The sequence below is a fragment of the Chaetura pelagica genome, unplaced genomic scaffold, assembly GCF_000747805.2.
Source record: "Chaetura pelagica isolate M959 unplaced genomic scaffold, ChaPel_1.0 scaffold171, whole genome shotgun sequence".
NCBI classification, from domain to species: domain Eukaryota; kingdom Metazoa; phylum Chordata; class Aves; order Apodiformes; family Apodidae; genus Chaetura; species Chaetura pelagica.
In genome coordinates, this window is record NW_009952066.1 from 3,179,523 (window position 1) to 3,205,103 (window position 25,581).

At 39.5% G+C, this 25,581-nt stretch overlaps 1 protein-coding gene across 1 annotated transcript; it reads left to right on the forward strand.

Annotated features, from left to right (window-relative positions):
- Nucleotides 1–2,646: 2,646 nt before the first annotated feature.
- Nucleotides 2,647–24,775, forward strand: DSE (dermatan sulfate epimerase). The gene is made up of 5 exons (XM_010004784.1): nucleotides 2,647–3,062; nucleotides 15,391–15,644; nucleotides 19,356–19,595; nucleotides 21,085–21,292; nucleotides 22,690–24,775. The coding sequence occupies exons 1-5, from the start codon at nucleotides 2,647–2,649 to the stop codon at nucleotides 24,449–24,451; spliced, it is 2,880 nt and encodes a 959-aa protein (XP_010003086.1). The 3' UTR covers nucleotides 24,452–24,775.
- The last annotated feature ends 806 nt before the right edge of the window (nucleotides 24,776–25,581 follow it).

Consider the following 25,581-nt stretch of genomic DNA (forward strand, 5'->3'; position numbering starts at 1 on the left):
TCAGTCACACCAGGCTGAGCCCTGCAAAGCTGTGGGACAGGACTCAATTGGCCTTACTGAATTGTGGCTGTCATGGGTTATTGTCTTCATATCATAGGAAGGGTGTCAGTGTGGTTTAACCAAGAATAAATAAGAATGACTTTGTAGGCCTGCTTTTGTCACTGCCTTTTGACTTTCTCCCAGATCTTCACTCTGAATATGCTGCCTGTGAACATACTACAGATCAGTTTTCCAGTTATCCCGTTCTTAGTCTAAACAGTGTGGTATGGTGGTTGCTTCTCATGTACAAAGTGAAAAAAAAGGTTTACCTTCTCTGTTAAATGCACACATGCATGAGGGGAGAAAACGAAAGGGGTTATTGAATTATTAAAATACTGACTATTAATTTTAGACAACACTGAAGGTGTTTTATGATGGTTAAATGCTGGGAAATGTGTGTCCAGATTTACAAATAAGGAGTTCTGTGAAACCTTGCTGTATGTGCCCTAATCTCTAGTCAGAAACACCCTAATTTAGGGAACTCTTAAAACCATCCCTAAATTTATGTATTTGCTTAACTCTTACTGATATGCAGACATACTTAAAGAAATCAAACCAAGGAATAGAATGCATTAAGTCCTTACTGCTAGCTGGGATTTTTTTCTGATTGTGTAAGCAAGGAAACTTCTTTCATTGTATGATGATCACAGAAGAAGTTACAAGCAGTTTTGTGCTTTTTTTTCTTCCTTCTTTTTTTCTTTTAGGCTCTCTCCTCTGCCCCCAGCTGTAAAGGATCATAGTGGCTTTAAAAAACACCTATGGCATTTTTTTTTTTTTCTAATTATGAAAAAGCAGTTCTTTCCAACAATTAAAAAAAAAATGACATAGGGTTTCAAACATAATATACTGGTTTGGCTGGTTTTTACCTCTGTCCTTTCAAAATATGCTATTGTATGGTTTCCTCATTTTTAGATGTGAGTAGACCTCAGTATGTTTGGATAAACTACTGCATTTTTCTTTATATGTGTGTATGTGGTGAGAGACTATCTAGGTGTAGTAAAAGTATTACCAAATTAACCACCCTGTGATCTGCATAGTGTGCGCTGTAATGATTGGTTCACATTGAAAAAAAGGCAAAACTTACTTGCAAAATGCATTAAAATACTATGAAAATGTCATCTTCCTTTACACGCTGTTAAAGTAATTAAGCACTGAAATATATAAATGTAGGCAGTTACAGAGGGCAGTATTATTTTTACATTACAGGAATGCACAAGAAAAGATGTACTTCTTGGCTAAAGATGCTTGCTCTCAAATTAATTTTAGGAACTAAACACAAGCACCTAGAGGGTCCAGTAGCCCGGTCTATCAAGATTGACATTGTTGAATCAGGATGTGGGTCTCTAAATAAGATTTTAGCAGCCTAAGTTTCTGCTAGAAAAATTTGGCATCTCTAGGTAGGGAGCTGTGGGGAAAAATAAAAGGTTGCTTTGTGTTTCAGCTTCTTATGAGTTTTATGACTGAATCCTATGGAACAGGTTTTCCATGGAAAAAATAATTCATATTTGTTTTTAGGGTTTCTTTCCTTCTGTTGTTCTCCTTTTAATAATTAAATACTACTGTTCATTATTTACATAAAACTGTCCCTCTTGGGTCTGCTTTCTGTAACCTTTCCCCTTGCAAGAATTCTAGGAATTTGCTGGCTTTCCTCAGGGGGATCCTGGCCATGTTTTATCTGAGACTTCAGGCTAAATAGTTGGTAATTTTTACAAAGTAACTTACTATGTTTAAATACTTGCATTTGACCTCTGGATAGATTTGCTATTTGGTCACATTTTGAGAAGTCATGTATGAAGGAAAATACGTGCTTTAAATCAATGTTTGGCCTTCTTGGTAACTGGCAGTAAATTTCCACATGCAAAATGGAGAGTTCCTTAAAAAAAAAATAAAATAGTAATAGTAGTAATAATAACAATAACAATAATAATGCAAAAACCCTAAGTGCCCTGAAGACAAGGTATTTCAGCCGTTTTTCTAAGTCTCTACTGTTTTTTCTTTATCTTTTTTCTTTCTCACTTGCTCTTTTTTTTTTCCTTTTGAAAATGAGGACGTGTCAGAATCGGAGGCCTCAAGCGCGGTATAAAATGACCCCAGCACAAACCTCCAACATTCCTCATCCTTCCTTCTCCAGCTGCTAACATCAGCCAAGGCAGCAGGCAGGCTCTGCTGCTGCCAGCACAAGCTCCCTGGTGCTCCCCCTCCCTCCTCTCCTCCCTTCCTTCTCCTCTTGCCAGTACAGTCAGCACTACTACGTATTAGGCACCGTTGCAATTATTTGAAATCTCGAGTGCAAGAGCTGTCAGCCTGTTCCTTCACCTCATATCGGCTGCTAGAGGGAAAAATGTGGGAGGAAAGGGCTTTCTTCAAAGTGTACGGGGTTTTCCTTAGGATTAATTGCCTAGGAATTATTCATACCGAAAATATTTGAAAGCCATGTGGACAATACATGGGGGTTCTTTAAGTCTGGATGGAAATGCTTCCTAGAGAGAATCCTGAATAATAGTGTCTCACAGATTCATTTTCTAACTCTCTCTTTCACATCTGTCTGCTGTAGGATATCTCAAAGATGGTTTGGCTGCCACTGAGACTTGGAGATCTGATGCCACAATGAGGACTCACACACGAGGAGCCCCAAGTGTGTTTTTCATACACGCGGTTTGCTTCGCCTTTGCCTGTGGCGCCCGGGAGGACCCAGACGCGATGGTTCCCTTTGTCAATGCCAACTATGATGGCTACCCCATGATCTACTTCTCCAAGGGGGACGTGGAGGCTCTGCGTCTCCAGGCCACCACTACGCACCGGCACATTGTGGCTCGTCTGGCCGAGGCAGTGCAGACGATGCTGTCGAATCCCCTGGAGTACCTTCCTCCCTGGGACCCGAAGGAGTTCAGCGCTCGGTGGAATGAAATTTATGGCAACAACCTCGGGGCCTTGGCGATGTTCTGTGTGCTCTACCCTGAAAACATCGAGGCCCTCAGCATGGCCAAGGATTACATGGAGAGGATGGCAGCTCAGCCTAGTTGGTAGATTTTTGTCTTCTTTTTTTTTTTAAGTTGTTCTTACACTTGTGCTTGCGGTTGAAGGAGCGAGTGGATGAGTGAATTGCTTCAGTTATTTCAGTTGTTTTAACCTTCATTTAACAGTGACTCACTTGCTAAACTCATCTACCCTCATCCAGACTGGCAGTCCTACGGTGTTTCACCTTCACTTGACTTACCCTGTGGCAAATTAATGCTGAGAGAAGGAGCGTAGCTCTTTGTGTACCACCCTAACTGCTCCAAAGTAAAAAAAAAAAAAAAAAAAAAAAAAAGCAATAATAAGACCCATCTCCAATCAGAAGCCAGGGTTTCAAATCTGGTATGTGGCAAGAAGTTCTAAAAGTGTTAGCTTTATAATTTCTCTTCCCCCCCCTCCCTGCCCCCACCCAACTTACACAGTTTATTTTAGTAATTCTTGCTTAGGAATAATTCAGGAGATAAGAACCTATGGAAAAGTTATAATTAAGTGTAGGTAAAAGTGACACTCTGAGCTTCTGTAGTCAAGTGTTTTATGAATGGTGTAACATCTGAGCTTCAGTTCAAATTTCCAGCTCTGTTTTGCTGTGTAGTTCTTGAACCCCTCCTTAAGACATACTACGGCATGATAAAAATAGTTATCCATCTGATTATTTGAACTGTTTGAGTAACTGGTACTTTGATGATGCCCTAATTTCACCTGGATGCAAGTTGTGAACACAGAAGTTACCCTGTCCTCAATGTGCCACACTCTGTGGGGACAGAAGTTAATCTCACTGTATGAGTGAGTCTAGAAATTGGGAACCTGAGGTCTTTCTCATTCTCCACACCTTCCTTTTCAATATCCACCAGCAATGTATCTCCCTTTTTTTTTTCTCAGGTAGACATGTTTCCCCTACCTGCATGCAGCAATTGCCTTTCTCAGGATACCTTGCTGACTGCCCGAGGGTTGCTGCCACTGTGAGGAGGTCCAAGGGTGGAAACGTGGGCTTTGCTGGGATAGTGGCTTCTGCCCAGGGCAGCGAGATGGAGCTGCAATGGGGCACTGCTCTCCTCCCTGGCAGCCACTTTCCCACAGCTCCATGGTGACAGCAGCTCAGCAGAATAGTGTTCAGGTTTCAAGTCAGCACAGGAGAAAGCATTAACTCTTCAAGCCGTATTAATTGTTCAAACTACTATTCCCTACCTTCTTTGGGTTAAGACCAACTACTAGCATCCTATAAATGGCATCCATCCATGGACTGTCACTGCAAATAAGCTGGATTTGAGCTAGAAAAACTCAGGATCCATATCCTCCTGAGAGTCATGATTTAAAAGGCATTACAGTGTTGGGATTCTCCTATACCAGGTAATAAAGTGGTGAATGCCACTGAAATACAGGAACTAGAACAGAGTAAGTAGTGGGAGAGAGAAGGGACACACTTGGCCTAAGTTGCTTGTATGTCACTCCCATGGGAGTTGGGAAAAGTACTGTCACAGCAAGACAGTGGTTATTTCCAGTGTCTTCCACTGGAGCATCACAGTACAAAGCCTCAGCCCTACCTTTATAGGCAGTCTGTAGGACAGTCTTTTGCCTGGCACACTGGCAGTGGGACAGAGCTGTAAAGACAGGAATCCCAAGACATGTAACCATCTCCAACAGGACATACAGGCTTGCTCCAAACTCAACACCTCCTTCCCAGTTTCACTATTTGTTCTCTTTCTTAACTTGCTTTGGGTAGTATAAATTTAGCTACATAGCTGTCTGTTTTAATGAAGTGAGAAAGAGGTGCAAGTGATTTTGTAAGCAACGGAACTTACTTGTGTTTGATTTCCTCAGTTTCGTACATCTCACTCACTGCCTCAATAACCTCGTTTCAGTTCCTTGTGTCCTGTGATTACTGCCCCGGAATAATTGTGGTTCCTCTGTCCCTTACCATAATGATCTCTTTTGTCCCAGGTGACCAGATAGCAATCAGAACTGCGCAGATATCCTGTTTCTACTTGGCTTTGATAATACTTACCTCCCCAAAACTACTGTTTTTCTCCAGCAAGTACCTTGCATTACCTCAGTGAAATAAAAGTAATGTTTTTCCCATCTTTCCCTTGATTGCAAACAATCACAGTTTAATCAAGGTTCTCTGTTTAGCAAAAAAAAAAAAAATAAAAAATTTGAACAGTGCATTTGGTAGGGGAAGCACAGAAGGAGGCAACAGGGCTGGAGTGAACTGCCCTTTGAATAACCCCCAACCTCCAAGTGGCCAGCATTCAAATGTTGTGACAGAAACAGGGATCTGGTTTCCATTTTTGTTTTTATCTTGAGAAGTTATGGCTGAATGCTGCCAATGTGGAGTTCACACTATAGCTCCATCAGTGATGGAGCAGTAGTATAGAACCTTCTCCCTTGTCCAACAGTGGTTTTCCTCAATTTCATGTAGGGATGTAACGTATCTGAGGCATGTACTGCTCTCTGGCTTTGCTCAAGTAGGTCAGCAGGTTCAGAAGCTGAAGGAATTGACAGACAGATGACATAAATCTGTTTTTCCCAAGAAACTCAACTAAAAAATACCAGCAAAACATATGAGTACACACACTTCTCCACTTAGAATAAGACTAGGAGAAGAAACATGAAAAGTGGGAGAGTCATTACCTTATCACTACTAGCAGCCATTTAGATTTTATGGCATCCAAAGCACTGTCTAAGATTGTACATGAACTGTTCTGGCAATATCACAGTAATGGAATTATTAAAAAAAAAAATGTTGTCCAGTCTATTTAGACATGTTTAGTTTCCCTCAGACTTTGAGAAAACAATTCTGGGTGATATATTATGAATTTTATCCTTATTAAATAATTTGAAATTATATGTGTTCTGCTTAGGAGGGTGGAAGGAAGGAGCAGTTTTGATGCTGCTCAAGTTTGGAGCCAAGACTCATTTACATATGTTGTCAGTAAGGAGGGCTTGTCCAGGGAGGTATCAGTGAGATAAGTAAATCAGAGGAACTTTACTCTCCCTAGACGTCCACTATATGCATAAATTGCCCCAAAAATGTCTTGTCAGTGAGGCACTCATCAACATGTAGTGGAAAGTTAAATTTGGCTATTACATAGATTTCTTTCTGGCAATTTGATTGTCTCAAGAGCACAAACTGTATTTTTTTTACTTCTGCTGATGTGGCATTGACTCTAAAATAGCTCTAGAATTAAAAAAAAAAATTTAAAAATCCAATTGGATAATTTTCCTCTAATTTTCATTGAGATTTTAAGTAAAATTTAAACCTTATCAGAAAACTGAAGTGTATTTTGGTAGTGCAGGCACTAGTTTGATAAAAGAGTTTAAAATGTCTTACTGGTTTTTTGCCCCAACATGTCAGTAGGTTAGGAGACTGACATTTTAAATTTCATATTTATATTAGTGAGAATCCTCAGTAGACCAAATATGGTTGAATATATCAGGCTAGAATTATTATGAGAAAGTTGAGTGATAACCAATGGACACACGAAAGGGGCATGTAGTTAAGAACTTTTGTCTTTTCTCATCAATTACAATACAGTCATTTTATATCACATAATAAAGTACACCCTTAATTGAGTTTGCATTCATGTGGGTTAATGGAGCTTGAGCCATTTGTCATAACAAGGATGTTGATAGACATGCTGCTCATAACAGAGCATCCATAATTGCTACATCCTGGAGTAGGTTTACATTTTAAAATAAACAAAGGGGCAATGGCTAATAGCTAACTATAGCAATCACCCAAAATAATATGGGAACAAGCAATGTTTTGGAGACTAGCAAAATCAGGGAAACCTAGTGCATTAATATTTCAATAAAAATAGATGAACGTTAATGTTTTTCCTGTAAAATTAAAAAAGCTACTGTTAAGTAACTCGCGTGGTTTTCCTGGTATTTGATATCTAGATGCTGTCTGAAATTTCCGGGAAAGTTTGTCCTTCTATTTAAGCCTTATTATCTTATTTTACAGAGAACAGAGGATATAGACGCATTTTCTGGCATGTTATCTCTGACTGGCCCCTGGAGCACTCCCCACCAGAGTGTGTTTTTGGCCGAGGGGATCTGTACTCTTGATTCCTTCCATATGCCGGCTCGGCCCATTCCCTTACTGAGCAGAGTGATGTAATGGGAGTCACACATCGTGCAGAAAAGAGTCCAGTCAGATTCTGTGTTTTGGACAAAACAGTGAAAAAAACCTGTTCTTCACTGAGCCCACCTTATAAACTGATGGCTTAGAGGTTCACAAATTCTGCACCCTAGTTACAGCGGGACAGATGCCCCTGTTTGCAGCTCCCAGACAAGGGATTTCTGTCCTTTTTTGTGGTTTTTTTTTGGCACATAATTGACACACCAGTTTCAGAGACAAGTATGTTGCCAATGTGCAGCAAGGTGTAGGATTTGACAGTAAGCCTGGCTCCCTGGGTTTCATAGGGGAGATAATTACTGTCGAGCATGTGCGAACATTCCAAGGAAATAGCAGCAAGTAAGGAGAAGCTAAGGGAGGCTTCGGCATAACGGGTCTGTGACACTTCTACTTCTAGGTACAGAGAGCTCACTTTGTGGCAGTCCTGTTAGAAAAAATTGTTACAATAAGATAATTTGTTGAAGTAATAACTACATTTCTTTATCTGCTTAAGAGGCCACTGAGAACCACTGGAACAGATACAGTTCTTGTTTATTAACATGTCAGCAAAGAAAGATCATGATTGATACTAAGAGTGAGCCCAGTCTAAAAAGGACTCTCTTGTCATCAAAGACAAAAATGAAAGAAGAGGATCTGAAAGAAGCTTTAGAAGTGGCAGAGTGGGGAAAATAGACAAAGAGGATAGAAAGTAGATGAAGGTTTCCATAAAAGTAAAGTTTTAGTCACCTCTTCCAACACCTACCCTACTTTCATAGTAAGCTCTTATAACTTCTGAAAAATGTTGTATAAAACTGTTTTTCCCATATTGATCTGAATGTAGCTCTTTATATTTAACCACTACTTTGTCTGTCTTCTTGTGAACTGAGCTAATAGAGACACGAGCATGTCTGAGGGGCTGCTGCTGACACATGACTGGTAAAGAGATAGGGGCAAAGTTGTCATAGAATCATAGAATGGTTTGAGTAGGAAGAGAGCTTAAAGGTTATCTAGTTCCAACCCCCCTTCATGGGCAGGGACACCTCCCAGTAGACAAGTTTGCTCAAAGCCCCATCCAACCAGGCGTGGAACAATTCCAGGGATGGGGGATCCACAGCTTCTCTGGGCAACCTGTTCCAGTGTCTCACCACCCTCATGGTGAATAATTTCCTCCTAATGTCTAACCTAAATCTCTTCTCTTCCAGTTTTAATCCATTAACCTCTTGTCCTCTTGTTACAAGTTCTTGTAAAAAGTCCCTTCCCATTTTTCCTGTAGGCCCCCTTCAGGTACTGGAAGGCTGCTATGAGGTCTCCTTGGAGCCTTCTCTTCTCCAGGCTGAAGAACCCCAACTTTCTTAGCCTGGCTTCATAGCAGGGTGCTCCAGCCCTTGGATCATCTTTGGGGCCCTCCTCTGGACTTGCTCCAGGAGTCCATGTCCTTCTTATGTCTGGCGGCTCCAGAACAGATTATGGTTTACCTTAGATACCAGAAATATAAATAATTATTTTTTCAAGGACATTTCTGTTGTTGTAAATGTCAGAGCACTTAGATTGTGCAGATAATGGGGTTTTTGTTTGGGCAGCCAACCAGAAAAAGGGTGAAATCTGAAAGATTGTTTTCGAACAGACAGGTTTTTTCAAGGTTGCTTCTTCTTTCTCTTCAAAACAAAAATTGGAAGATACTGTTCCATTCATGAAGAAAATATTCCATTTGAGCATCAGAAAATATTTTGGTTTGGAGACACTGTAAGAAAAATACTGGACATTTAGTTTACAAAATAAATGTTGGTGGTCTCATTCCCCTTGGTAGGTATACTCCCTCTTGGTATGTATACTCCTTCTGGCTACAGAAAAATATTGTTCTCCTTTGTCTGATGAGAGGTTTAAAACTTTGTCTCCTTCCCTGTGAAGTAGGCCAGAAGCATAGCAAATTTCTGTGGAGCACTAGGGCATTGGGTTTGGGAAGACTGTACAATTATGGAGTAGGTTTCTGGATCAAGAGGTCAGTTGTTGCCATTACATGCCACATTTGCATACACACTTGACATTTAATGTGCATTAAACTCAACAATGCCATTAACTAGCTACCATCCTTAGGGTGGATTGCATCAAAATGCACTAGAGGGGTGACCTTTAACTGATTTTCACCTGCAAGCCTTTAGAAAAGAGCCCTGACTCATGTTCTTTGCATCCACTTAGTGACACTGAGAGGTTCAGTACTGAGAAGGAGGTACTAACCTTCAGTCATTAGCTTCAGATGAAGCCTGCAACCTCCAAGAGTTATTCTGAAGTGAGTAGTTTGTCATGGCAAAGTTTGGAGCATTCAGCTTCAGGATGTGAATTACTCATGTCATAAAAGTGTTATGATGTGCTTAATGCTTCATTTTGCATGCGGTGATGCCATATTACTTATGGACATAGAGGCTAGAAATCAAACCTCACGCTGCCTGGGAGGGTGTTCTGTTTCCCGAGCTAGAGAGTATTCTTTTCCTATGTGCTTTGATGTGTTTTTAAGAACTAGATACAAAGTGAAGGAAAGGTGATTCCAAACATCCCACAGGCCATAATCAGGGGATGCACTTAAGCAGGAGGCCTTCGTTCAAATCCTGCCTTAAACTGGGCAGACAGGTTTTTTTCTCTTGGCTTATATTTCTTAGAGAAATGCTAATACTTCAGGTTTCAGTCAAGCAGTAGTTATTAGTAGAGAGTAATGTGGGAAAAATACAGGAAACTTTTTGTATTGAGAGAAGAGACATTAGTAGCTTTTGGAATGTTGTCAAGAAATAGAGAAGTTCTGGTAATCTTATCATGATTTTTTTTGTTTGTTTGTTTTTGTTGTTGTTGTTCATACTGATTTCTATTTCACATCCAAAATTTTATACAATCGATATACTTATTTAGAGGACAGAATCACAGTTAGTGAAGGTGGTATGTACATGTTAAGTCTTGGAAAATGCAATGCATGCGTGATGATTCTTGACATCATAAATGGATGACTGAAGAACTGGGTCTTAATTCCCCCTTCAAATTAATGTTCATTGTAGAAGGTGGCAAATCTAAAACTGATAACCTGAAATTCTCAACACATGTAGGAAAACAATACTACTTTGTGCAAAGCATTTGACACTGTTCCTCAAGATATCCTGGTCTCAAAATTAGAAGGATATGGATTTGATGGATGGACCACTCAGTGGATAAGGAATTGGCTGGATGGTCACACTCAGAGATTAGTGTGATCAATGGCTCAATATCCAGATGGAGACCAATGGTGAGTGGTGTTCCTCAAGGGCTGGTACTTGGACCAGTGCTGTTTAACATCTTTGTCATTGACATGGACAGTGGCATTGAGTGCACCCTCAGCAAGTTTCCTGACAACACCAAACTGTGTGGTGTGGTTGACACACTGGAGGGAAGGGATGCCACCCAGAGGGACTTTGACAGGCTTGAGAGATGGGCCCATGCAAACCTCGTGAAGTTCAACAAGGCCAAGTACAAGGTCCTGCACCTGGATCAGGGCCATCCCAAACACAAATACAGGTTGGGCAGACAATGGATTGAGAACAGCCTTGAGGAGAAGGACTTGGCAGTGTTGGTCAATAAGAAGTTCAACATGAGCCAGCAATGTATGCTTGCAGCCCAGAAACCAACCATATCTCAGGCAGCATCAAAAGAAGCGTGGCCAGAAAGTCAAGAGAGGTGATTTTTTTCTCTCTACTCCATACCTGTTAGACCCCACCTGGAGTGCTGTCTCCAGTTCTGGAGCTCTCAACTTAGGAAGGGTGTAGAGCTCTTGGAGTAAGTCCAGAGGAGGGCCACAAAGATGATCTGAGGGCTGGAGCACCTCTCCTATGAAGACAGGCTGAGAGAGCTGGGGCTATTCAGCCTGGAAAAGAGAAGGCTCTGAGGAGACTTTATAGTGGCCTTCCAGTACCTGAAGGGACCTACAGGAAAGCTGGGGAGTGGCTTTTCACCAGAGAGGGTAGTGATAGGACAAGGGGTAATGGTTTTAAACTGAGAGAGGGGAGATTTAGGTTAGACATTAGGAGGAAATTAATTATTATGAGGGTGGTGAGACAATGGAACAGGTTACCCAGGGAGGTTGTGGGTGCCTCATCCCTGGAAGTCTTCAAGGACAGCTAGGATGGGGCTTTGAGCAACCTGATCTAGTGGAATATGTCCCTGCCTATACAGCAGAGTTGGAACTAAATGATCTTTAAGGTCCCTTCCAACCCAAACCATTCCATGATTCTATGATTCTACTTACCCATAATATCAGCCTCATCCATGATCTCTTTATTTTTCTAGTTTCTTCATGGAGGATTTATATAAAACTCTAAATGTTTAAAAGGAAGTAACAAAAATATTTTATGTGACACGGATGAGGAGAACTTAAAAAAAACCCCTGGGGATGTATTTGCCCTGTGCCATTCACAGAATTTGTCCAGACAGCAGTTCTTTGTGCAGAACGATGCATATGGCTTTGGATATTTATGGAGTTTGATCATTAGGCAGCAAACCCCTACAGCATTTTTTGTTCTTTTATACACCTTCTCAAGTTTCCAAATAGGCACCTCTTCCAAGCACAGGTATAGGTGAATAAGTATAAAAAAACCCCCACCATTTGTTGTACCATATGGCTTAGCTGTTATTTTACGATGTATTAGAATTTTTGGAACAGTTGCTTTTGCTAAAAGTGCCTGTGTTTGCAACTAAGTAGTTGCTCTGAACTAAAGGACCTATTTATAGATATTTTTGTTTACTTTGGTTTGTGTTTTTCTCTAACATCTGATACCTTTAAAAGACTGAAGAGGCTAATGCAGCATTGAGGTAAAAGTTACTCACTGTCTTCAGACACAGTTAATTGCTAAACTGAGGTTCATACTATCCCATGTTAAGTTTTACTCCTGAGAGACTTAGAAAATAGCTGTTTTCAAGTGCAGATCACCGGCATGTTTTTACCTTTTTTTGGATGAATACACACAACTTTGCTTTAATATTTCAGAGCAGAGTAGTTTAATAGATAGCCCTGAAAACTTTTTTCAAATAATTTGTCCAGTGGAGGCCTATGGTACCATATTTTCCCACAGCTTATCAGCCAGGCTGTTTACCAAATCTGAAACTGGAGATCCATTTGAAAAATAAGAGTGTAATTTAGATATAGAAAGCATTTAATGCTTGCTACTTGACCATTCTTCTTGTGAATCATGTTCGACATTGTTTGGAGTACAGTGCTTGGTTCCACTGAAATGCAGTTAATAGAGGCGCACTGATTTATATCAGCTAGAGTCATTCCTTCAAGGGAGTTTCAGTTTAAGAACAGATGTTAACTGTGGTTTTATATGTTTAGAAATGAGGGTCTTTAAATCATCATCTTTAATTTTCTATGCCTCTCCTCTATTCAATTCTATACAAGACTTACTATTCAGAAGGGAACTTGAGGGAAGTTATGACAAATATCTAACCTGAAGTGGATAACTATGCCAGCATGTAGGCATGTTAGGATGTCTAACATGAGGGGTTTTACACTGAAGATTTTGGGTTGTTGTTTTTTTTTCTGAAGAAATTAACAATCATAATTCAGTGATAACTGATTGATTTAGCACTTGCTACACAGAAGAGTGCTTTCTATGTTATCAGAAGTGGTGCCACCAAGACTCATAAATGCTTTTCTACTATGGCATTTGATGTAGTATTGCATTCAAACCCAAACTTAAAGTTAGCATAATGTTAACAATTAAAGTTACAATAAATCAGTTGTACTGTCAAACTTATTTTAAGATGATATCAAGACCATTAAAAAGCTTTAAGCACATTCTAATTAGCAACTTGTGTGTTGTTATAAGGATACTGAACTTTGAATTAAATGTTTAAAGTTAACTTTAATTCTTTCATTGTTCTTTTCATCCCTTAATGTGTGCCTTATCCTCAATCACTTTGAAACTGTTCCAGGCAGAGGCCTTTAAAGGGATATTTCCTGTACCCATTTGAACTCTGATTTCTGAATGTACAAAGGTTTACTGAAGAGCAAAGCTACAAACACTTTGGAAATTAGGATTTTTAATATAGCTAGTCAAAGGTATCCTAATTTGTCAAAGGGTTTCTGACAGCAATCACAATGCCAGGGTGTTGTATGTAAGTGCCATAAAATGCAACTTTACCCTTAAGTGTAGGACTAACAACATTTTAAGAGCTTTTTCCATTACAAGGAATGATGAAAAAGCAGAAATACAAATGCAGAGAATTGATTGAGACAGAAAACTAGTTAACTCAGATTTTTCAGGTTTTGTGCCTCAGTGACAGAGTATAAATAAATTTGGAGAGTCAGAAGAGTTGCTTGCCAAGTTCAGCTACATTTTCATCCAGTTTATCTGGAAATTCGGAAAGAATGAGCACTGAGGAAAAGCATGTAAAACTTTTGGCTTACAGGTCTGTAATTTTTTGCACAACAATTAAATGAAAACATAAGTCACAAATTTTACTATGACTGGCTGAAAGTCTTCACAGATAAGTTTAGAGTTTGAACCAGGAAAAAAAAGACAAAGAAATGTTCCCTACATTGACCACAGAGAATAGCATGTGGATGTGGAGAAGATGAGCAGTAAATTTCTAGCACTTTTTTTCCTGATCCTTTGAAAGTTATTTCTTACTACTGTTACAGCTGTTTGTCTTAATATTGTTCACAACCATATTCTGTCAATGCCTGTCTGTTAACCAAGAAGCAAAATTGTGCAAACAAAATAATTTAGTCCAGTAAAAACTCTGGTTCAAAAGAGATGGCCAAACCCTGCTACTCAATGCTGAATGCATTAATGTATTTAATTAAAAATCTGTGAGATAAAGATTTCATTTTAAAAAAAGGAAAAAGTAATGTTTCTTACATACAGTTAGGAATGTGCCAAGTTCATTTGAGCTCTTCCAATGATGTTAGATATACTGAAATAAACTTTTCTCACTTGTACGTGTTGTGTTTTGCCATAGTTGTAGTACTCTAAGCTGATGATAATTTGAGTGCTTCATGCATTTTGAATGCAAATAAAGGCTTTATAGCACAATGAGGATTTTTATTTTTTTTAAAATCTTGCTCTTTTGGTACTTTTTCTCTTCTGTTTGTTCATACTGTTGCTTACTCAAATGAAGACAAAGTCATATTTATAGAGTCATAGAATAGTTGAAGCACAGGGTAGGTGCACATCTTCAGGAGCACAACACAATTTCCACTGATTGCAGTAGGACACTCTAATCTCAACAATTTATAATTAATTTATGTAATAAAATATATATTGCAAAGAAACTGAAAGAAGAAAATCATGAGAGCAAATTGATGATTGTTCCATTTATCAATATTTTTTTTTCACTATGTATTCCTTCACTTTGTGTTTTCTATTGAACCATGGTCTGAAAGTACTGGCAGTGTTGCAAAACTCAAGTCTTTGATACACAATATATGCTTGACTTAAGAGAAATATTGTTTTCTGCATGCCTCCACCTCCATGATGAATTTTCTCAGTACAACTTTACTGGTTTTCTTAGTTCAATGTAATAATTGGATACAAGCAGATAGTTTATTGAAAATCATTTTGAGTAGTGGCACCATTTGACCTCTATATTTTATGTTAAAAGCTTTTTTTTAATGCTTTAAATATGTACATTTGAACTGTAGTTATGAAAGTAAATTTCATCATCTCCACTTCTACCCTTGAATGCATTTCAGAAATTAAGAAACAGGATAGTGAGTTATTTTATTGTATTTGCTTTAAAAACAACTTCAGTCAGTCCCATGGCCACTATTCAGGAATTTATCAACATTTGGCTTCTTTGGAAAAGAAAAAGGTTTGTTAATGTATTTTGGAGGAGTATAAACTATGGGATATTACTTTTTCAGAAAAATGATGTGAATCTTGCTTTAGATAAATAGATTCCATTTCTGTACAACCAGGATTCTACATGCCTGTGTCTCCTAGCAAAACCCAGTGTACTACAAACACTGTTTTAATATTTAACTACTTAGCCTTTCTAATAAAATTAATGAGCTTTGAAGGTTAACATTGTCTATGCTTAGGAAGGAAAAAAGTAGTTTTGAGAGACTTGGTAAGTAGCTTTGTTAAAATTTAATATGAATAGCCTAACTTCAGAGACATTAAGGCATATACACTTTACAGTATGGTAGTGGAGAAAACGAAGTAGGTGAAACTTAATTAATTGGCACCTTTGCTTATTGGCAGGTTGGTGAAGGATGCACCGTGGGATGAGGTCCCTCTCGCTCACTCCTTAGTTGGTTTTGCCACTGCATATGACTTCTTGTACAGCTACCTTAGCAAGACTCAACAGGAGAGATTTCTTGAGGTAATTGCCAATGCCTCAGGATACATGTATGAAACATCATACAGACGTGGATGGGGCTTCCAGTACCTCCACAACCACCAGCCTACCAATTGTGTGGCCCTGCTGGCTGGAAGCCTGGTTCTGATGAATCAAGGTATGTACTAAACCATAGAAATGTTTTTCTGAAGTGTATCAACTCAATCAGCCCTTTTATGCAGCAAAGTTGAGTAACTGATAGAAGTGCTTTGGAGAGTACAGGTCTTGCATTGGTTGTAAAAATCTCATTTACTGAATAAAACAAAAGTCTGAAGGCAGATATACACGGTATATATGTATATGCACACATATATACCTCTGTTTATAAATCCAGTTTTCTAAGTGATTCTGAAATTCTTACCTCTCTGTTCATAAGAATTAAACATCTCCTTGTGTATAGTCTGTCCAGGCCTGATTTTCCGACAAGGTCTTTCAGGGTACTTTATCAGCAAAGAGCGATGCACTTGTTCTCCTTACACTGTGGATTGAGAAGGCCGGCAGTCAGAAATGTCCTATGCTCTGAGCTGGGAGCTAGACCACAGGATAACCTGGAATTTCATCCTAGAGGTCAGTTATGTCTCCCTGAGAGAGCTACAGAGGTGAAACTTTATCCAGCCAAAGGCCACAGCTCAGGACCTTTCTTTCCAGCATCCTTTTCTATGGAGATGAGCAGAGCTTTACCTCTTTCCTTGTGGACTATGACCTGGCACCCCACAATCTTCATCCAAAGGTGTCAGTGTCAGGTGTCATCATCTTCTTTGCTTCAGGGGTGTTATCCCTTCTCAGTTCCCAGGTGAATAATCTCACCAGGTGCTTTTTGGTGCTCTTCCTGGAGTCTGTCCCTCTCTTCCTGTCTAAGCGTATATGGGAATGCATGTCATGGAGTCAGAGTGAGAGAGCAAATAAGAAATCCAGACTGCAAACTCCAGTGGTACTTCAGCTGAGAGGTGGAAGTCATGGAACCAGCTCCTGCTTTTAGAAGAATGTGTCAGTATTTTATCAAGTGATTATTTCATATGCACTAGAGGTATTTTGAAAACATGGTTCTCAATGAAACTACTTACTTGCTGCAAGTAAGGAAAGTCTAGTTTCTGGATGCTGATGGCATTGCCAAGATGTACAGCCCGACCAAGCTTAGGTGCATCTGCACATCACTGAAGCTTGTAGATGCCCAAAGCAGCATGACAAAAAACTGGCACATACTGTGTTTGAGGTGTCATATTTTTTCAAGTGTTTGCCAGAACAAGTGCATTCACTGATGTGCCTGTGCTGAAAAGCAGTTAGAGTATGTGTGGCAGTTATTTCCTTTCCTCCTATCTTGCCTTACATGAAGTGAAGACTCAGCTCATGTTTATTCAGTATGTTTTGCTAAATTCCTCATAATTCCATCTTTCCCAAGACTCTGTTGCTGCAGAAATCTGAGAATTTGTGAGATGACTCTGCTTTTCATTAGAATATCGACCATAAGTATGCTTTGTCCTGAAAGCTAGTACCTTCACAAATGAAGTTGGGCAATATTTCTTTTGCAAAAGGTTGGTGGGGTTTCTGTTTTGGGAGGGAGGGGGGATGTGCTAATTCAGCAACACTTGAGCAATTTCAAAATTTGTGCTGATATTTCACATGAAAATAAGTTAAAATAGGTCTATATTTCTAAATGAAATTTCTGTTGCTTCCAATGTAGAGAAACTTAATTTAAATGTATTTTTTTAATACAGTTTTTCTGTTGGTCTTAAATAAAAAATGGCCTTCTTACAAATTCTCATTCCACAATTTAAAAAAAAAAAAAGGGAGGGAGAAAAGGACATACTATCCTCCCTGTATCAAATGCATAGCAATTGCAAATACTGTATCCAAGTGTAGACCTTTCTTCCAAAAAGCTGAAATTTCAACTAATAATTTTTACATGGTGTTCAGCTATTGAATGCAGAGACTGGCCAACTTAAAAACATGTAAATACTGTCATAGGACTGAAAAATGAAAATAATTGAAATTAATTGTAGGCACACAAATATATGGAAGTCTTTGCAGTTAAAAAAAGCACTCATATATTAAAAAAATTGAATTTGAGTAAAGCCTAATTTGATATATATACTTCTCATTTTAGGTGAGATTTGTTCTGTTTTGCGGTGTAGTCTGACAGGGTGCTGAGTCTTAAATTTAATTATAATGGATTATTATTCTTTTAATATACTACAAGTACAGGGTAATAGCATAGATGTAAGCTAAGTAAATAGAACGTATATGCATTATAATGCTAACTACACTGTGCTGAACCATGGAAAATACCATCACTGCTAGTGAAGTAGTCAGAAGCTCATTATGGTGACTGTTAATGTTCCAAGGGAAGACATGAGTGGAAGCATTTGGGATTTTATTCAGACAGACTGCTGGGCTGCCAGCTCCATCAGAGTAATGAAGTAGTGTCAAGGTAGGTGAGTAAAGTAAGTGGAAGTAGCATCCCCTGCCCTGTTGTTCTAGCCTTCCCCATTGTGTTTATCTCTTTGGCCAGCAGATAAAAATGCCATGTGAGATTCAGGTTGTCTGTTTAATTTAGACATTGCAATTATTTTTTTTTTTTCTCTCTGCTAACCAAGCAGGATTTGGCAGCCTTGACTAGTAGGAAGTCTGAATTACTCATCACTCTGCTGAGCATAAATACAGTAACTGTGGCAATGATGTGGTACAGTCTCAGCAGCGGGTTTGAATGTAGCTCAAACCTACTTGATTCAACAGGCATCACCTCACCAGGTAATGGAGTGTAATGATGCCAGCTGAGCTCTGCTGTATGGTAAAGTAAGTCTAGTTAAATCTGTGTCCAGACACTTTGAGTTGGGCAGACACTAAATTGTCACAGAGAAGCACAAAGCAGTTGGTCTTAATTTAGTCCTACCTCTCTTGCCAGTGAATCCAAAAGAAAATAAGAGAAGGCACATAGCCTTTCATCTCCTGGGATCCAGGTGCTGGCTTCCACAATACATAAATGCAGTGCTGAGGCTTTTGTGCTTGTTCCTTGGTGAGGGTGGACAAACCCTGAGAAGGTCTTCATGCAGCCTCTTCCTAGCTCTTCATCTGTGTAGAGCAGACCAAAACAGTAAGATGTCTGAAGGTGTTTTCTTTAGAATAAATATAACTGTTTAGGGCTTGTATATGTGGAGGTTGAAACTTAACCTAGTTGGGCGATCAATTTTATTCTGGTATTAAGGAACCTGAAATTGGTAGTAACCATGCAAAACTTTTACCAAAGAACTTCTATTTGGGTAGCTCTTTAGGTTGTACAATAAAATGGAAATGTAAGTAGAACAGACCATGTCTTAAAATACAGCATGTGTTAGTAAAATATCAGTTAACTGAAGCTCAAATGGAAACTTCTTTATATTTTTAAACTCTGAGGATCTCCTTATCAGTCTGGTGATCATGCCAGTGAAGAATGGCTGTTTACAATACTTGCATTATTGGAGCCCTCTAGTGGGGACTGTAAGTTTGTTTTCATATGGCTTTAATTTGAAATACAATAGTGTTGGCGTGGCTTCTCCCTTCTTGCATGTCCTGAAAGCACTGAGGAAATTTCCCTTTAAGATCAAAAGCATAATCCCACATCATTATCAAAACGTGTTTGATAGAATTTCCCTGCTCACGTAACCTTGCTTTGCTGTGTTCAAACTGTTTTATTTTTCACCCGAGAGCTACAGGGACACAGCAGCGCTAGGTCATATGATAGAGCTTTGGATTGCAGGTTCCTTGCTGTAAAGGATCCCACTATGAGAGAACAGATGACATAATTGTGATCTATGGCGGTGTAGTTAGATTTACCAGTATCTTTTTCTTTCAGGCTACCTTCAGGAAGCTTACTTGTGGACCAAGCAAGTGTTGGCAATCATGGAGAAGTCTGTAGTCCTGCTGCAGGAGGTCACAGATGGCTCCCTCTATGAAGGGGTGGCTTATGGCAGCTACACAACCAGATCCCTGTTTCAGTACATGTTTCTTGTCCAAAGACACTTTGATATCAATCACTTCAGCCACCCCTGGCTCAAGCAGCACTTTGCATTTATGTACAGGACTGTCCTGCCAGGTAGGTCCTTTGTGTAGATGAAGGTAAAGCTTCTAATTTGTGAAGCAGCAGAAAACTCCATACTTTAAGTAGGCTATTTTAAAATAACATTTTACTTGGATTTTTAAAAAATAACCTTTTATTTGGATTTTACTTCATTATGCATCAAAACAGCGGCATCCTTGTTTATAGCTGCTTATTAAAGATCATTGTTTATTAAACTGTGGCTTTTAAAACCAGTGAAAAGGTTGAAACATCATTTGGAAGAAAAAAGCAATGCTTCAGAATTTTATTTCTGATTTCTGAAGTTTGAAACAATCTTATTCCTGGGGTTTTCTGTTTGAAAAACAATATTCTTCGAGCTTCTTACTGATTTTTTCCTTTGCCAAAAATGATCATGCTGAAAGATTAGGTGAAAGAAATAGCAAATGATGAAGCCAGGGTTCAAGTATCAATAAAATGTAGAAAGGTTTTACACAATCACCAGTTTTCCACAAAACAGTGAATGGCATACCTTTTTTTTCTTAAAATATTTTCCTTATTTAAAACATCGTTGACTCAAATGATAGGTTTCTCTGGGAACTCCAGGAGTACATGAACCATTTTCTTTTGTTAATGTGAGAGTGAAATAGAAATACCTGACATTGTTATTGGGTCATTTCTGCACAGTTTTTAATATTTCTGTTCTCTTCCTGCATCTTTCTATCTTGCTGTCTGTTTTAACATCTCTTGATTTGTGACTGAAAGATGGACATGTACAAATACAAAACCAATCATAAGTTAATAAATATTGTTGACCCCTTCTAGCTTTCAGAAGAGATTTAGTTGTAGGCAGCCTTGCAAATTTTCAGTGATGGTTTTCTGTTGCTTATTTGCAAGACAATTCATTAGGAACTTATGTTGTTCAAATTCCTGATTAAAAAGACCGTGATAACTTTATTAGCTGTAAGCACCCCAGATCTAGCTGTGTCATAAGGGGGGGGGGGTGCTGAGTGCAGCCTTGGCATGCCAGCACGGGCACGTAAGGAATTGCCTTGACTCCATGTAAGACCTCAGGCATGTTCTGGGGAGAGGTACATCAGAGCAAAGTGAACTCATGCTAGCTGTTTCAGGGTGAAGCTGAACTTTTTTCTTTGGAGGCACCTCTGTTTTCTTGCTTTAGAGAGTTTGGATTGACACAGGAAAAGTGCAAGCTGTAAAGAGAAAGTTACCTTTGCAAGATTTGAGTGAGAAGTGGATGAGACATTGCTTCTTGTATTTTCTGTAGTACTTTCTCTGTCTGTAGTCCAAAGCTGAAGAAGAAAGGTAAGTATTCAACTTAGCTACAGCAGAAGGAAACAGCTTCTGTGTAACCTGTTTATGGCTCATTTACAAGTAGGTCTATAAACATCTGAAAAGGCTGCTTCTGTTTCTGTCTGTTTGTGCCGCTTGGCTTCACCGTCATGCTCTACAAACACATCTTTGTAGTTCTATTTGTTCTTTCTTACATTCCTTCTCACTTTTTCCCAAGGGTTTCAGAGAACTGTGGCCATTGCGGATTCCAACTATAACTGGTTCTACGGGCCGGAGAGCCAGCTGGTGTTTCTTGACAAATTTGTCATGCGCAACGGCAGCGGGAACTGGTTGGCAGAGCAGATCAGAAGGAACCGAGTGGTGGAGGGCCCTGGAACACCATCCAAGGGGCAGAGGTGGTGCACCCTCCACACTGAATTTCTCTGGTATGAAAGGGAATGAGTGGGCTCATAAGGAACTTGACAGCTGTTTGCTATTAGTGATCATTTGTTACTTTCAGGTTTGTACTGTAGAAGCCAAGATTGGGCTGGCCGTGTGTGACCCTAAGAGCCATTAGGCTCCAAAGAACTTCTTCACTTGGCATAGATGCACAGTATGTGTTGCTACAGGGAGCACCTTGGTCTCAACTAACATCTGCTTTTGTGTTTTCTTTCTGTTGTCTGTTGCTTTTATAGAATACAAAAGTTCCAAAATGACTGAAAATTTGTCTTTGGTTTATTTGGTCTCTTCTAATTGGTTTTAATCATGTTGTGTGTTCTTTAATAATTAATTGGGTGAATATTTAAAGAATAATTTTCTTTTAAAAGCTGTAAGAAACAAGATAAACTTTCTTTTAAAAGCTGCATTAATGTAAGCAGTAAGGCTACTATTAGTTCCTTGTACACACTAACTTGCAAGTTACACTTAGAAAAAATACCATGATAGATTACTAGATCCATATTTTACGTGTTATTTACAGCTCTGTTAACTTCTGTGTCAATGTTCTAAGGGTAAGAAATGACCCAAGAGGCTTTAGACAGACATAAAAACAGAAATATTACTTGGCCTAATGATGGTTTTGTTTACTCTGTTTGCTTAAAAACACTGTCAAAAAGTTAGATTTTGTTTTCTATGGTATTTGTTTGTTTTAATTCCTTTAGATGAAATAAAACAAAAATCATAAGCGTTGTAACCTTTTCTGGAATTAAGATCACTTTTTAAACCAAATGTCTTGTATCTTGTAATTTATACAAGAAAGCCATGCAAATTTCTCTTCAGCTTAGTTGGAGAAGGAAACTAACATATCCTAACTGATGTAAGTAATTAAAAAATGCCTTATCCTGAAGTTTTAGTTATTGCTAGCTCTGTTTGGAGACTACAGATTTCAAAAATAATTGATTTTGGAGAAACAGATATTCTGCTTCTCTTGATTAAGTTGTCAGTAAATAGGTGCAAAACAGTGTCTATAGCCTAGGCCTTATGTGCCTTTTTAAAAAATTTGTGTTGCTGTCAATAGCTTTATGATATACAAAGAAAACATGTCAAGTTTGAAATCAGTGGTGCTCTTCTTTTTGGACCGCAGAAGGATTGCTTGCTTTAATTGTGGAGCAGATGCTTTCAGCTGTTATTCTGTAAAAAGTGCACAACATATTTGTAGAGGGAGTAGTATGATCAGTATCACTACAGTGATTATGATTAGTTCACCCAAGAAGCACATGTGGGCTTTATATTTTTGGCTTGTTCCTTGATGTAAATATTGAATCTGGTTTTGAGTTTAGTACGGGCGCTGATAACGGAATTAATCAAGTGATTCTTAAACCACTTTTCCTTGTCTTTTTGGCAGGTATGATGCAAGTTTGCGCTCTGTGCCTCCGCCAGACTATGGCGTTCCTAAGCTGCATTATTTTGAGGACTGGGGAGTTGTAACCTATGGAAGTGCTTTGCCAGCTGAAATCAACAGGCCTTTCCTCTCCTTCAAGTCAGGAAAGCTGGGAGGACGTGCAATATATGATATTGTTCATAAGAACAAATACAAAGAATGGATCAAGGGGTGGAGAAACTTCAATGCAGGCCATGAACACCCGGACCAGAACTCCTTTACTTTTGCTCCCAACGGCGTACCTTTCATAACAGAAGCTCTTTATGGGCCAAAATACACCTTTTTTAATAATGCGTTGATGTTTTCCCCTGCCGTGTCCAAAAGCTGCTTCTCCCCATGGGAAGGGCAGATTACAGAAGACTGTTCCTCAAAGTGGCTTAAATATAAACATGACTTGGCTGGTGACTGTCAGGGACGAGTGGTTGCCGCCATGGAGAGAAGCGGGGTGGTTTTTATCAGGGGAGAAGGAGTGGGTGCATACAATCCTAAACTGAAGCTGAGAAGACTGCAAAGAAACCTCCTGCTTCTCCATCCCCAGCTCCTTTTGCTTGTGGACCAAATCTATCTGGAAGACGACAGCCCCCTGGAGGCAGTGACCGGTTTCTTCCACAATGTGGATGTGCCTTTTGAAGAAACAGTTGTTGATGATGTCCATGGGGCCTTTATTAGGCACCGTGATGGGATATATAAGATGTACTGGATGGATGACACTGGCCGCAGCGAGAAAGCTACCATCACCTCAAGGATGTATCCCCGGGGCTACCCGTACAACGGAACAAACTACGTGAATGTAACGACCCTCCTGCGACGCCCCCTCACGAGGGCCATCTACCTGTTCATCGGGCCCTCCATCGACGTGCAGAGCTTCACCGTCCGTGGAGATTCTCCTCAGCTGGATGTTTTCGTTACCACCAGTGAGCACGCCTACGCGGTGTACCTGTGGCCCCCAGAGGATGGGTCCCGCTCTGCCTTTGCACAGGTTATTGCAGACCGCCAGAAAATCGTCTTTGACCGAGCCTCTGCCATTAGGAGCTCCACGGTGCCGGAAGTGAAGGACTACGCAGGGATCGTGGAGAGGAACCTGCAGCATTTTAAGCCTGTTTTCCAGCAGCTGGAGAAGCAGATCTTGTCTCGCGTGCGCAACACGGCGAGCTTCAGGAAGACTGCTGAGCGCCTGCTGAGGTTTTCGGATAAGAGACAGACTGAGGAGGCCATTGACAGGATATTTGCAATCTCCCAGAGGCAGCAGCAGCAGCACAGCAAGGCAAAGAAAAACAGGAAGGTAGCCAAAGGCTACAAATTTGTTGATGCTGTTCCTGATATTTTTGCACAAATCGAGGTAAATGAAAGAAAAGTGCGACAAAAGGCACAGACTCAAGCACAAAAAGAGATGCCTGTAGATGAAGATGAGGAAATGAAAGATCTCCTGGATTTTGCAGATATCACTTACGTGAAGCACAAAACTGGGGTGTCAATCAAAGGCCGCTCGGGGCTGGTACAGATGGTGACAACTGCTCGAAGCAGTGCCCCATCAATATCAGCTTCTTATACCCGCCTCTTTTTAATTCTCAACATTGCTATTTTTTTTGTCATGTTAGCAATGCAGCTCACATATTTTCAGAAGGCCAAGAGACTGCATGGCCAAAGATGTCTGTATGCAATACTTTTAGTAGACAGCTGTATATTATTGTGGCTGTATTCTTCCTGTTCTCAGTCACAATGTTAGCAGAAGACCTCTACTAGTCGACCAGTTTATGGTCATATACATCTATGCAAAAGCATTAACCCTAATAGGGACAAAGTTTATCTTCTTTTTTTTTTTTTTTTCTAAAACATTCCACAAAACAGCTGGGGAAGGATTGGTTTCAGACCAGAAGGGATGAAAGAATAGGGCAAGCAATAAATATATCTCAGAAAACAAAGTACTTAATAAGTACTCCTCCTTTGTGTTTGGAGTTGGGCCTCACATCTGAGGGAATATTATGCTTTGTTCATCAGAGTTCAGTAATGTAAAGTTGTAATTAATTTTTTGGTGAGGAGAGCCCTCTTAATAGATTTGTTTCTAAGGGTTTTCTTTTTTATACAGAATTTGGTTTGCATTTATTGAGTTTTCATTTCAGGCTGCTATGGATGTCTCTGGACGTTCTCTGAAGAAAAGGACATGAAATCAGGCAGATCTTAGCAGTAGACTTCGTTTCTCTCTCCCAGAGCAAAGAATGCTTCAATATGGGACACTCCTATATAATTATTGCAGACCCTTACATCATGTCATCCCTTACAAGCTTTAAAATCTGGCATGGTGGGAAACAGCAATCACGTCAGTACTTGCCGATTGAGAGGCACAATGCCTAGTAGGCCATAGCAGAAGGCTAACATGGGGCTAACTCAAAAGTATAAAGGAACACAATTCTCAGGAAGAAAAAAACAAACCAACAGAAAACAAGCAACTTTATCTTTCAGTCCAGTGTAGATTGTAGAAGGAGGAATGCTGTAAGGTCTGTTCTCAATTTTACAAGACAGGGTTTCACAAGTTTTCTACAGTTTGAAGCACGTCTTGGTAGGGAAATACTCTCCTGTATTACTGCCTTTCCATATGCAACTGTAAAAATACAAACAGAAAACCAAAGTGATCCTGTGGTAACCTCAGCAAGTGCCAGTATGGAAAAAGAGGTATTAAGGTAGTATTTAATGTCTTATTTTCTGTTCACACAGCTAGAAACAGAGGACAGTTAAAATTGTGTGAACAGCTTGTTCTCTATAAAGCACCAGCAAGGGTTCTGAAAGCTCTTGGTGGCCCTGGGTCAATTATTTGGGGATTAGTGGTAAATGGAATCATGTGGTTTATGACAAAAATAA

Bases quoted from the DNA above. Each gene is read 5' to 3' on its own strand.
- DSE (XM_010004784.1), top strand. From the start codon at position 2,647: ATGAGGACTCACACACGAGGAGCCCCAAGTGTGTTTTTCATACACGCG. The intron at 3,063-15,390 runs GTAGATTTTTGT...GCTTATTGGCAG, and splicing joins ATGGCAGCTCAGCCTAGTTG to GTTGGTGAAGGATGCACCGT. The intron at 21,293-22,689 runs GTATGAAAGGGA...TCTTTTTGGCAG, and splicing joins CTCCACACTGAATTTCTCTG to GTATGATGCAAGTTTGCGCT.